This window comes from Anolis sagrei, chromosome 6 (genome assembly GCF_037176765.1).
Source record: "Anolis sagrei isolate rAnoSag1 chromosome 6, rAnoSag1.mat, whole genome shotgun sequence".
In the NCBI taxonomy this organism is placed as follows: domain Eukaryota; kingdom Metazoa; phylum Chordata; class Lepidosauria; order Squamata; family Dactyloidae; genus Anolis; species Anolis sagrei.
Window position 1 is genome coordinate 28,250,258 of NC_090026.1, and position 13,486 is coordinate 28,263,743.

The 13,486-nt window shown below is 41.5% G+C and overlaps 1 protein-coding gene across 2 annotated transcripts in view; it reads right to left on the reverse strand.

The window, feature by feature from the left end:
* Nucleotides 1-320: 320 nt before the first annotated feature.
* Nucleotides 321-13,486, reverse strand: part of PNKP (polynucleotide kinase 3'-phosphatase) — a 28,250-nt gene continuing 15,084 nt past the window's right edge. For both annotated transcript variants that reach the window (XM_067469981.1, XM_060780716.2), the window contains 14 exons: nt 12,440-12,901; nt 10,852-10,931; nt 9,721-9,778; nt 9,501-9,608; nt 7,997-8,068; nt 7,861-7,909; nt 7,080-7,150; nt 6,495-6,587; nt 5,279-5,375; nt 4,172-4,233; nt 3,138-3,247; nt 2,944-3,031; nt 1,647-1,708; nt 321-650 (listed from right to left, as the gene is read on the reverse strand). In XM_067469981.1, coding sequence (XP_067326082.1) covers nt 530-650; nt 1,647-1,708; nt 2,944-3,031; nt 3,138-3,247; nt 4,172-4,233; nt 5,279-5,375; nt 6,495-6,587; nt 7,080-7,150; nt 7,861-7,909; nt 7,997-8,068; nt 9,501-9,608; nt 9,721-9,778; nt 10,852-10,931; nt 12,440-12,901 — 1,533 coding nt within the window. In that variant the 3' untranslated portion in view covers nt 321-529. The remainder of the gene's footprint in view (nt 651-1,646; nt 1,709-2,943; nt 3,032-3,137; nt 3,248-4,171; nt 4,234-5,278; nt 5,376-6,494; nt 6,588-7,079; nt 7,151-7,860; nt 7,910-7,996; nt 8,069-9,500; nt 9,609-9,720; nt 9,779-10,851; nt 10,932-12,439; nt 12,902-13,486) is intronic.

Below are 13,486 nucleotides of genomic sequence, written 5' to 3' on the forward strand. Positions count from 1 at the left end.
TAGGCAGGAAAAGCGGCATTCGTTTCTGAACAATTAGAAGTTTGCCAGTGTACCTACTTAGGCAATCCCCCATTGTCTGAGGATGATGGCTTTCCAAGTGTAATGTTTTGGTGGGTCCATGGGTGGCTGTGGATAATATTTATAATAATATTATATAATAAGCACAGTTCAGGAGACAAAATGGAACTGCCTTCATGGCCCCTCTCTTCATTCCAGTCTATTTTGTGCCCCTAGATCAGGGTTGTTTCCCTAAAGCAAAAACTACAGTGATGTTTTTGAGGAGTTCTTTTTTAAATGCACTGAGAAGAAGAGGACAACTATTTGGATTCCAAAACATTTATTTTGCATTACTTCCAAAAAATATTCAAAAAAATCATGCTTAAACCAAGGGGTTGCCCTCTGACCAGCAGGGGGAGCTCAAACACTCCAGATGCATGCCTTCTGACAAAGGCAGTGCATTTCCAAAAAACCAGATCCCACATGGTGTTCAGTGGTGGGGCCAGGGTGCTGATGTCCTGTGGGTTTGCTGTCATCCTTCCGAAAATAGACGGTAAAGTGATTCCATTTGAGAATCTGCAAACTGAGGTACAAAATGAATCTTGAGGATTTCAGAGAAACCTTCTTCTAGTGATGGCTCCACATACTTGCTCCTGTCAAAATGAAAGATGGCCAGTTAAGAAGTTTCAGTACTGAATGGAGCCTGTACAGATCATCTTTTCCTTAAAAATAGCAGATTATGGCCCCAAAGTGGTGCATAATGGTACATGACAGGATGACATTATCATTGTTTCAGAGAGTTGTGTAAGGTGTACTACACACAGATATCAGCTATAACCTGATGCATATTTTTCCTCCTAGATAACAATGAAACTTTATATATCCTAATTATGTTTATTCAGGGGAAACTGGATTGTGGCCATAGGAATTAGTTGGTTGTTGGAGAAATCAGAATAATTCTGTTAACTTTGCAGTATTTGCAAATATACATCTTGGGTGCTTAATAATAATAATAATAATAATAATAATAATAATAATAATAATAATTTTATTTATACCCCGCCACCATCTCCCCACGGGGACTTGGGGCGGCTTATTTATTACTTATTTATTTCTAGTATTTGTAACCCGTCTCTTCTCTACCCCCGAAGGGGGACTCAGGACGGCTTACATTAGTAACGGTACAAGGCCGCTACATCACAATTATATCACGCTCCATCACAATGAGGCCAAGCCCAGCAATACAATACATCAATATAACAGAACACAGCAATAAAATGTAAAAATAAAATATAATACAAAACCAATTATAAATAACACATCAACAATATAAAATCACAACATTTAAACACAAAAGTCAAACACTATTGGGCAGGGCCAATTCTAATGGAATTAAAAATTAAAACACTGGGTGAGACAACAATGGAATATCTCTGGATAGGGGAACCAAAGGATAAAGTAGGGTTGATTGCACTAACAGGAGGAATAAAGTGCTTCCGAGGGTATTCTGCAAGAATTGGTCAACTCTAGGGAGCAACTCTTTACTCCAGAGCAACTCTTCTAATTATGCAGGGGGCACATCCTAAGAAACTATACCTCCCATTTCATTGCAAACCACCCTCTCCTGCATAGGACATATAGAAACTCACTTATATGTGTTCAGAACAATATCATTGACAGGCACGTGTCCCTTTTCCGTCATCTCCCGAAACTAAAAAAAAAATAATCAAAGAGCTTTCTTTATGGGCTTTGCATGCAGAATTTTTTTATATGATAGGAAATCTCTACTTAGAAAACATTTAGAAAATGGAATAATCTAATTAGTTTGTTAGATACAATGTGTAAGATGTACTACCCTAGGTCCACCACCTCTGTCTGAAGAGGAAATTTACCAACAAAAAAGTGCAATGTCACAGCCATAAAATGCTGTGTGCATTCAATTTTGCAAGTTTGGAATCAAGCCACTGAGCTAGAGAAGAAGCTAAGTCAGACATGGGCAAACTTTGGCCCTCCAGGTGTTTTGGACTTCAACTCCCACCATTCCTAACAGCCTATCGGCTGTTAGGAATGGTGGGAATTGAAGTCCAAAACACCTGGAGGGCCAAAGTTTGCCCATGCCTGAGCTAAATTAGGGTAACACACAGTTCCCATAATCCCTCACCAATGAGGAACCTTGTGATCATGTCTGGTTTTTATACAGCACTTTCAAATGGGATCTCTTCTTCCCCCTGCAAAAGCTATTAAGAGTACTACTGGCCATTTTCATGTTAAAATTTAGGATGGAGATCGCATTTTGCCTACATTTGTCTTAGAGAAACAGGCTTCATCCATGGTCTAAAACAGAACTTTCCAAACATTTCATGTTGGTGACACACATTTTAGACATGCATCATTTTGCAACACAGTAATTCAGTTTTACTAGCAAACCGGAGATTGAATCAACCTCTTACAAAAGATTCAGAAACATAATAACAAAATGTATGGGACATAACATAACTCATGAAAGCCCTTAATTTATGTATACATATGATTTATTCCTTGTTTCACATAGATTCAGAGGCTTCTCATTAAAGTTGGCAACCCATCTGTTTTGTTTGTAAGTTTCATCTACAATATGAGAAGGCACTGATTCCTTTGCATTTTAATTCATTTTTCCAGAACTGAAATTAGAGGTTAAATTAGAATAATGGAAGGGTGTGCGATATGATTCCAAGCCAAGTAAACTAGGGCCCTTCCAGACAGGCCCTATATCCCAGGAACTGATCCCAGGTTGTTGTTTTTTTTGTTTATCCCAGATTATGTGGCAGTGTGGATTCATATAATCCAGTTTAAAGCAGAAAACTTGGGATCAGATCCTTGAATATAGGGCCTGTTTGGAACGGACCCTAGTTTCTCTCCTTTGGTATAACGGGAACTAAAAGCAATGTCCTCTTGCAAGATACTTACTCTATTGTTATGCTTAGCTTGTTCCAAAGATGCAGTGAAGAGGAAACAGCGGCAGGGAACACCCGCCTCCTTGGCACATTCAATGTACCTGGGTGGAGAAAAGAAACAGTGTTTTTTTTCAGAAAACTGGAGGCATATTTCCCTGTGGTAGCAGAACTAGTAACCTAATTATCTGATGACAGATGGAGTCTCACCTCTGTCTTGATTCCAGGTCAGGATTGGTATTGTCCACTACTACACGCTTCCCTGCTTGCAGTGACGCCTGGCACATAGCTACACACTTCTGCCAGGAACCAAGTGTGTCCTGTGTGGAATGAGAATACAGGTTACAAGAACAGAATAGTCTCATAGAGTAAAGCCAAGGGATACTTCATATCCTCAGATTTTGGGGCCTACAACTCCACTCCCATTCAGCACGGCCAAAGGTAAGGAACTGTAAAAGATGAAAGTATAATACATCTGGAGGGGAAAAATACATCTGGAGGGTGAAATGTCACCCACTTTTATGTTACAGCAGCCTTCTCCAATCTTGTTCTCTCCAGGTGAAATGAACTAAACTTCCTGTCTTTCCTTGCTTGAACAGCAAGCCATACTAACTGGGAATAACTGGAGACATTGGCTGGAATCCTGTATGGCTTATTACATCATCATCATCATCATCACCACCATCATCATCATCATCATCGTTATTATTATTTATAGTCTGTTTTTTCTCTCCACAAAGGAGACGCAAAGCTCCTGTTATGGCCAAAGTGTGGGATTGTTAGCTGCCTTGAGAAAGATGGGGGAGAAAAATGGGGGTATAGTTAATATAAATAATAATACATTATAACTGGTCATTCATTGTTTCAACTGTAAGGTGCTGCAGTCCTTTCCTTCAACACCATTTGCTTGGTGATGAAACAATGAGACAAATATGACCCAGTAGTCATATATGAAATGATTACATCATCCACTGATATCCACCAGGATCTTCTGGAGGTCTCTGTAGATGATGTAATTGTTCCACATCTGACATAGCTAGACATTTCTCTATTCCATTCTATCCCTTCCTCTCATCCAAAGAACAACCATGGGAAAAGTTGCAGAGGCTCTATGGCAAGTTGTGGTGAGAGGGAGGGAATACCAACCACTTACTTCCAGGTGTAAGGTTGACTTATACCTGCAGAGGATGCTAGCTTTGGTCTGACATATTTGAGAAAGGCTGGATCAAAGTTTATCAACTTACCCGGTTGGCATGGACATAACCAACAGAGACCAAATGTTTCTTCAAAAAAGTGGACTTGCCAGCTGGAATTGGATGAGAAAAGGGTAACATTATGTCTCCGAAGCTTTAGGTGCTCTTACTGCCTATTACAGGGAAAACCTGTTGATTCCTAATCCATCTAAAATGAAGACATGTGCTTTTCACCTTAAGAACAGACAAGCATCTCAAGCTCTGAGCATTACCTGGGAAGGAATCCCACTGGAGCATTGCAGCGCACCCAAATACCTGGGAGTTACCCTGGACCATGCTCTGACCTACAAGAAGCACTGGGTGCTAGAAATAATATACGAAAGCTGACTGGCACAACTTAGGGATCACAACCAGATAGTGAAGACCTCTGCCCTTGCACTTTGCTACTCTGTTGCTGAATACGCATAACCAGTGTGGAATACATCTCACCACATTAGAACAGGAGATGTGGCTCTTAATGAGACATGCTACATTATCACAGGATGTTTACACCCCACCCCACTAGAGAAATTACACTGTTTAGCTGGTACCAAATCACCTGACATCTGCCGGGAAGTAGCAGCCAGCAATGAAAGGACCAAGGCAGTGACATCTCCGGCCCACCCCCTGTTCAGATATCAGCCAGCATGCCAACATCCCAAATCAAGAAACAGCTTGCTAAGATCCACAGAGATACTCGCAGGACCACCTCAGCAAGCGAGAGTCCAAAAGTAGCAGGCTAAAACCCAGCACCTCAATCAGTGGCTGAGACCAGATGAGAAACTCTCTTGGACACACAGAAGAGTGGACGACCTGGAAGGCACTGAACAGGCTGTGCTCTGGCACCATAAGACGCAGAGCTAACCTTAAGAAATGGGGCTACAAAATGGAGTCCATGACATGCTAGTGTGGAGAAGAGCAAACTACAGATCACCTATTACAATGCAACCTGAGCCCTGCCACATGCACAATGGAGGACCTTCTTGGAATTCTGATGCTAGAGGAAAAATTAACTTCAAGGTTGCTGGTCATGACCCGAAAGTGCAAGCACAACAGGGTTTGGGAAATGACAAGTTAGGATGAAGCTAAAAGAAAAAGCACAATGAAGTTGTTACTCACCAGCAGGGAAGCCAACAGCTACAACCAGTTCTGAGGAGGATGAAGTCAGGCTAGCTTCTGGAGGGTCATAAAGGCGCGCCTTGGGATCCAAAGTCCTCTGGGTGGGAAGAACGCGAGTATGATCATAAGGTATCAATACAACACAACAACAATTCAGAAACAGATTGAAGGCACCATGAATTTGGTGATATAGTAATCCTTGCCCTGGCTATGTGTGTGTATATGTGTACACACACACACACCTTCAACTGCCTTTCTGTTGTCTACTGGGTGGGGAGGGAGGCAGGAAGCCACTACATCATGCCTTATGTAATACATCTTATTTACCTAAATTAACATTTTATAAACAGTTTTGAGTATCTTTGTGGCTGAAGAGAAGGATTTAAACATTCTCTAAATAGCAACCACAAAATTTATGTTTATTTCCCTTACAATATTGCTGAACCGATTACACAAAAATACCACACAGGAAGTGCTTTGAATATTCAAAGGTGAGTCCAGTTACAGAAGTGACTGTTTTTATTGTTTGTTTGTTTGTTTGTTTGAAACATTTATATCCCGTCCTTCTCAACCTTCGAGGGGGAACTCAGGGCGGCTTACAACCAGCAACAATTTGATGCCGCACATACAAAAACAAAATATAACAGAGCAATTACACAATGAATAAAACATTAGGTTAAAATCAATTTAAAACATTATTATCAACCATATAGTCATTTCCAAGTCTGATCCAGCATCCAAAGACCCGATTCAAAGCCTGTCCATAGTCAATTCTCATAACATTCCAAGTATTTACATAGGACTGTCAATGTACATGGCCCTTTATAAGCAAAACAGCTAAAAACAGTGTGCCCTACCAATCTGCAACACACACAGGGAAGGAATAAATATAAAAGTATACAATACAATTATAAAATAAAATATCCAGATCAAGTACAAAAATACAATGTAATGTAAGGCTAACTGATAAATTCATGCACACAAAATATAAGGGCTATAAAACAAAATAACATAAAGCTTTGGAAAACAACAAAAGTTTCAACTGAGTTTAAAATAATAATAAAGGTAAGGAAAACAATAGGCCAAACAGAGTTTTAGCAACAGGATGTTGGAGGGAAACCAGGGGACTAAAGTGAGATAATGGAAGACCAGTCAAAAGAAGTTTACGAGAATCAAGGCAAAAAATGAGGGAAGCATGGTCTGAGAAAATACTTACCGGGTCAAAACTGGGGAGTACAAATTGTGCCTTTTTCCAGCCCAGAAAATACTCTTCAGGAGTGTAGAAGGGCAGCCCAATATTCAGAGCAAACTATAAGGATGAACAGAAGGAGAGATATCAATCTGGAGGAAGAAGCCGGAGAGAAATACGAACAGATGAAGACTACTTGTTCCAGAACAGAAGCATTCTGTGCCCATGGCAAAGTACATGGAGGACATGCAGTTTGCATTTGTTTGTTCATTTGTCTTAATTCATCCACTTCTCTACAAACACTTCCTTTTCAAAGAAGTATTTTAAAAAGAAAAATATATCTATGTCTCTAGGTTATTGTATTCCAAAACCAAATACAAACCAAGCACATTATCCTGTACACATGAAGTGTGGCACAACTCTTAGGCCCCTTTCACACAGCTGAATAAAATCCCACACTTTCTGTTTTGAACTGGGATATATGGCCATGTGGACTCAGATAACCCAGTTCAAAGCAGCTATTGTGGGATTTTCTGCCTTGATATTCTGGGTTATATTGCTGCGTGTAAGGGCCCTTAGTTAGCCAAGAGATCAGTAAGATTTATTCCATACCAGGCGGTCGCTGCAAGAGAAATCCTTCTTCTTATGTCCAGGAGCCCAATTTGGTGGACGCCCAGCTGCATCTATGGGGAGCAGGAAGGAGGACATGAACAACTCTATGACAATGAGCTAGAAAACAAATGCTCAAGTGGCAAATAATGACCAAAACTCAGAAAAGGCACTTTTGACCTGCATTACTTAAAATAACCTGCTTGTAAAGACACTCTAATTGGAGGGATTCTCAGATCTATAATCTTAAAAAGATATTCCAAGATCTGTGCTGTAAATCATAGATCACTGTCCCTTGTAAACAGCTGGTCTTGTCTGTTGCAAAAAGGAAACCAATTTTCATTGTAATATGACCAAATTGGGCCCCCTGGTGGCCAATGAAGCCCCTTGGTGGCGCAACAGGTAAAACCGCTGAGTTGCTGAAATTGCTGAGCAAAAGGTTGGTGGTTTGAATCCAGGGAGCAGGGCGAGCTCCCGCTGTTAGGCCCAGCTTCTGCCAATATAGCAGTTCGAAAACATGTAAATGTGTGTAGATCAATAGGTAGCGCCTTGGCGTTCCATGCAGTCATGCCAGCCACATGACCTTTGGAGGTGTCTATGGACAATGCCGACTCTTCAGCTTAGAAATGGAGATGAGCTCCAACTCCCAGAGTCGGACACTACTAGACTTATTGTTAGGGGAAAACTTTATTGTTTCTTATGACCAAATAAGCAAATGCAGGTCCAATACTATCATATCCAACTGTTTATTAGATACATTATTTGACTGAATTATGTTACTTACCTCCCACATAGACACTTTGTTGCAAAGATACTGCTAAGCTACCATTTGCCTTTAGGGGGAAAGAGAAAAGTAGAGTCAGGACATGCAGCCCCGCAGACCTCCTTGTTCCTTTTTTTCTTCCCCAAACCAAAGGTACCTTCTCACATAGATGATCCCACATGCCAAGGACAGGTTTACGGTAAATGCCAGCACTAGTGGCCACAAAAACCTGCAAGGAAAGAAAGAAGGTGACCCAGCTGTCTCTGCCTGCCTGCCTTGATATTTATTCATTTATTTACGAGACACTTACTCTGCATTTCCTTAATTTATGACCCTAAGTAAAGTCTGTGTTTAAGCTGACATCTGGCAAATCTGTTTCTCAGTAATAAACCCCAAGTAATGCCTGATTGATGGTGACAAGGAGGAGATACATAAGCATTGTTAGTGAAGGAAAAATTGGGAAGTTTCAACATAGGGTTGGACGACTGTTGGCCATGAGGCATATCACTAGGTCCGCACATTTGAGCCCCCTTCCCAATAAAATAATTCCAATAATTTGCCTTCAAATGCCTCCTGAGGTCACCAAGGTAATTTCTGATCCATTTTCAAATTTGAAAGAAGTTTCTCCTGGACCCAAAGCTGCCTAAGGGGACTTGTAAAATTACCCCAACAATTTCTAGAGGGGGATTTTTTTTTGCTCTTTTAATGCAGTTTGTGGGCTCCTTGTGCCCCCGTTTGAGATGGTACATCTATTCCAGATTCCGTTTTCTCTTTATTTTGTATTTTGTCCCTGCTTCCATTATCATTATCACATAATTTGGCTTCAACTGACCATTTTTCCCATTGTGGCACCCTAAAGCTTCTGTAACAGCAGCAGCAGCAATAGCAACAGCAACAGCAACACCAACAACAACACCACCAACAACAACAACTTTATTTCTAGACCACCTTCTCTCCTGAAAGGGACTCAGGGCAGTTTACCCACAGAGACAGGCAAACATTCAATGCCTTACAAAGTACAAGTAACATCAGCAATAATACAAAATCATGCACAATAACAATAGTAATCTTATAATGAAAAAATAAATATTGAAATTGTAACTAGGTAGCAATAAACCAGTTAATACAATAAAACAAAGACATGAATGAATATTAAGCATATATCATAAAAAGCAGTTAAAATAAATTGCACTTGAAATGGCTAATAGAGGTGTTTATTAAAAAACATATAGTAGCAGTCATATAGTGCAAATGGGTTTGCCAACGTTCCGGTGGAGTAAAGTATATTAGTCCTCCTCCTCTCCATACACTAAGATGCGTAAGTGCATTTTCAGAAGTTTCTTAAAGGAGGTGCTTTTATTTCTTAAGGGAGACAGTTCCTAAAATTAGCATAAAATTAGTTGAGAGGGTGAGATCTAGAGATAGTCACAGTTCCTCCATTTTCACAAGAGTCTTGAGCCTGAAAGTCCCACAAAAGTGGAGGACCAATTGAATATACATATAACCCATTTTTTAAAAAAATGATCACAGTTCAGGGTTATAGAAGGCAGTACCTATTTCACATCCTGTCTGTGCCACAGGGATCTGATGCCAGCATCTCCTTTCTGCTACTTGCATTGCCAAGCCTTTTGGGAGATGCATCATGTCAACAGCCAACTCACCTGTAGAGGAACCCCCAGCCGCTCAATCACAGCTTCTGCTTTGGCTTTGAAAACCTCAGGCCTTAGACGTCCACGTCCAATGCCCATCTGATTGGTGAAGATCACAAGCTGCTCATGTGACAGGGAAGAGAGAAGAGAAGAAATGGGTGAAGTTGAGCAACAGGAAAGAAACAGCAACGAAGACAGGTTGGGAAGGGAGCATTTTGCAAAAGGACTGTACCTTATAACCCTCACTCTGAAGCTGCTTCAGCTTACGGGGGACTTCAGGGTACAGGATCCTACAAAAGTGGTTGAAACCAATCATTACACACTTTTTGGCCCCTATATGGACACAATACAAGTATCGCTAATATTAAGAAAAGCACAAAATGGTGACATGACACCCAAATCCCAGTTTTGGCCTTTTTGTTCTCAGACAGTATTAAATTTTATGTCTTCTTGTACATCTAGGATGAATCACTAGCATTCTTAAATTTTGTTCATTATATTTTATTGCATGCTTGCTCTGAGGATGATAGAGCAACACATGGTGCTTGCCTGCTCAATTATTTTAAACATCAAAACAATCCTGTGAGGCAGAAAAAGGTGAGAAAAGTGACTGGCGCAATGTCACACAGTGGGCTAGATGGAGAGAACCTCAAGCCTACATTATCCTAAACTGTCATCTTAACTCCTGACCATTGGCTCATTTTAATTGACTGATATAGGTTTCCATCAAAAAGATGTTCTCTGGTGGCTAAGAGATCCTCATGATGAACAAGTTAAAACATTAAAAATTCAAGATGTGATAATAAATATTATGTAATAAGATGCAATAATAATAATAATAATAATAATAATAATAATGGGCCCCCTGGTGGTGCAGTGGGTTAAACTTGCTGACTGAAAGGTTGGCAGTCTGAATCTGGGGAGCAGGGTGAGCTCCCGCTCTTAGCCCCAGCTTCAGCCGAAAACATGCAGTGTGAGTAAATCAATAGGTACCGCTTCAACGGGAAGGTAACGGTGCTCCATGCAGTCATGCTGGCCACATGACCTTGGAGGTGTCTACAGACAACACCAGCTCTTCGATTTAGAAATTGAGATGAGCACCACCCCCCAGAGTCGGACACGACTAGACCTAATGTCATGGGAAATCTTTATCTTTACCTCAATAATAAAAGAATAGAAAAATAACAACCATATCCTTCTAATGTATTTCTATATATGTCTGAGGTATGTGAGGCTGGGACAGAATCAGCTTGATGATTTAATGAGAATTTAAACCCAAGTCTCAGCTTGATTGAATCTCTACAACACCTGAGCTTATACCACCTCCAGCGCCCCATACCCTACTATGTAGCTGGGTGCTTACCTCCAGTCATCAGGGCTGGTTGGAAACACCTTCCCAGATTGAGTAGTGATGAGAGTCCCATCCAGATCAAAGCCTGCCACCTGGGCAGAAAGGCAACAAAGGATCAGACCATGGTGTCTCAACTAGCTTGGCCCCAAGCCTTATCAGACAACTCCTGTGGTCTACCATGCCCCCAAAAGGTCATCTCTAACCTTCATGACTTAGGCCAGCTAAACAGGCCCATTGGATATGCCCACAAGGCACCTTGGGGAGTCCGTAAAGAAAGGCCACAGGACAACTATAAATGGCATTTCCCTATATGCTCTTTGATGCGCAAAAACTGCAAGAGTGGGACTTTTTATCCTCTGTCATGCTGACGTTGTCCCTAATAGTGGGGTGGTGTCCTGAGGTTAGTCAGTTATGTATGGCTTCAGGGTGTTGTGGTTTTTATCTGTCTTAAAGCAGTGTTTCTCAACCTGGGGGTCGGGACCCCTGGGGGGGTCACAAGAGGATGTCAGAGGGGTCGCCAAAGACCATCAGGAAACACAGTATTTTATGTTGGTCTTGGGGGGTTCTGTGTGGGAAGTTTGGCCCAATTCTATCGTTGGTGGGGATCAGAAATGCTCTTTGATTGTTGGTGAACTATAAATCCCAGCAACTACAACTCCCACTTGTCAAGGTCTGTTTCCCCCATACTCCACCAGAGTTCACATTTGGGCATATTGAGTTTTTATGCCAAGTTTGGTCCAGGTCCGTCATTGTTTGAGTCCACAGTGCTCTCTGGATGTAGGTGAACTACAACTCCAAAACTCAAGGTCAATGCCCACCAAACCCTTCCAGTATTTTCTGTTGTCATGGGAATACTGTGTGCCAAGACTGGTTTGATTCTATTGATGGTGGAGTTCAGAATGCTCTCTGACTGTAGGTGAACTATAAATCCCAGCAACTACAACTCCCAAATGACAATATCAATCCTTCCTCCAACCCCACCAGTGTTCAAATTTGAGCATATCAGGTATTTGTGCCAAATTTGGTGCAGTGAATGACAATGACAACAGAAAATTTGGGAGTTGTAGTTGCTGGGATTTATAGTTCACCTACAATCAAGGAGCATTCTGAATCCCACCAATGAAAGAATTGGGTAAAACTTCCCATATAGAACCGCCATGACCAATAGAAAATACTGTGTTTTCTGATTGTCTTTGGTGACCCCTCGCAACCCTGAGGTTGAGAAACGCTTCTCTCTAGATGGAGCAGTTAATCTTTTTTTCTTCCAAGGAAATCATTTCCACATGTTATCTATCAAGCTCCCAACAGAAACAAGTTGAACTAAAACCAGCAGTATGACAACCCAATTTCTCTCTCACACTCACACACACACAAACACACACACTTTTTGGCACTTTTCCTCTTTATGTTGTAGATTAGGAATTTCAAATCATCAAGATGTTGCTGAACTACAAGTCACATCCCAATTGACCACTATGCTGGTCAATATTGACTGGAGATGAGTTTGAGGAACAGTTTTCCAACCGTAGTTTCCAATGCTCCTTAAGAAACAAATAGTGCCCCCAGCTAAGCCCCCAGAGAAAAGAGCAACAGGCCTTACTTTGGAGCTTGGCACCACTCCTTTCTTTGTAAAGACAAGGAGCTTGCCATGGTCCTCCCAGGAGTCACGGGGCTGGGGAGCCATCTTGGAGGCAGGCTGTTTCTGGGGCGGCGGATAGGCCACCTCGGCCTGAGCTGCCGTCTCCTGCAACTGCCTGAGTTTCTCAATCACACAGGGGTCATCGTCGTCTTCTTCTTCATCCTCAGAAGGTGAGGAAGACTTGATCCGCTTGGCTGTCTGGGCCTTCCTGTCCTCCTCCTCCCCCTCCTCCTCTTCTTTCAGGGGGCGTTTGGGACTGAAGAAATTTAGCAGGTTTTTCTTTGGGGAGCTGGGATCTTGCTCAAAACGGACGTGGTATGGATACAATCTATTCACCAAGAACAGAGTCTCTCCTTCCTGGAGCGTTGTGCTGTCCCCACAGCGCAGGTGTATTTCCTCCACTGATGTAGGGTTCACCCCTCGCTGACAAGACATGAGTTGCATTAGGAACTACACCCCAAAGTAATCTCCCACAGAGACAGGTGGACAACTGTTGTCCTCCAAATCCTTTTGGCCCGAGACTCTCATGAACCCAAACCAGAACAATCAATGGTGAGGCATCAGAGCAGTTGCAGCCCAGCCCTCAGACCAAGGCCCCTTCCACACAGTGGTATAAAATCCCCATTGAACTAGATTATATGGCAGTGTGGACTGAGATAATCCAGCCCAAAGCAGATATTGTGGATTATCTGCCTTGATATTCTGTGTTATATGGCTGTGTGGAAAGGCACTTAAAGTTGTCCACCTGTCATCGAGAGTGAGCAACACCTTCAAGATAAAAGAAAACTCTTATTTTGGAGCTGTAAGAAAATCCAAACATTTTGGCTATTGGTGCACAAACATACTCAAAATATAATTAAAACTAAATTTGATATGAAACCTGAGTATTACTTATTGAATATAATAGATTTGGACTTAAAGAAAAATGAAGAAAAGATCCTCTTTTATTTATCCTCAGCTGCAAGAATACTAATTGCACAAAAAATGGAGAAACAAGGAAACCCCAAC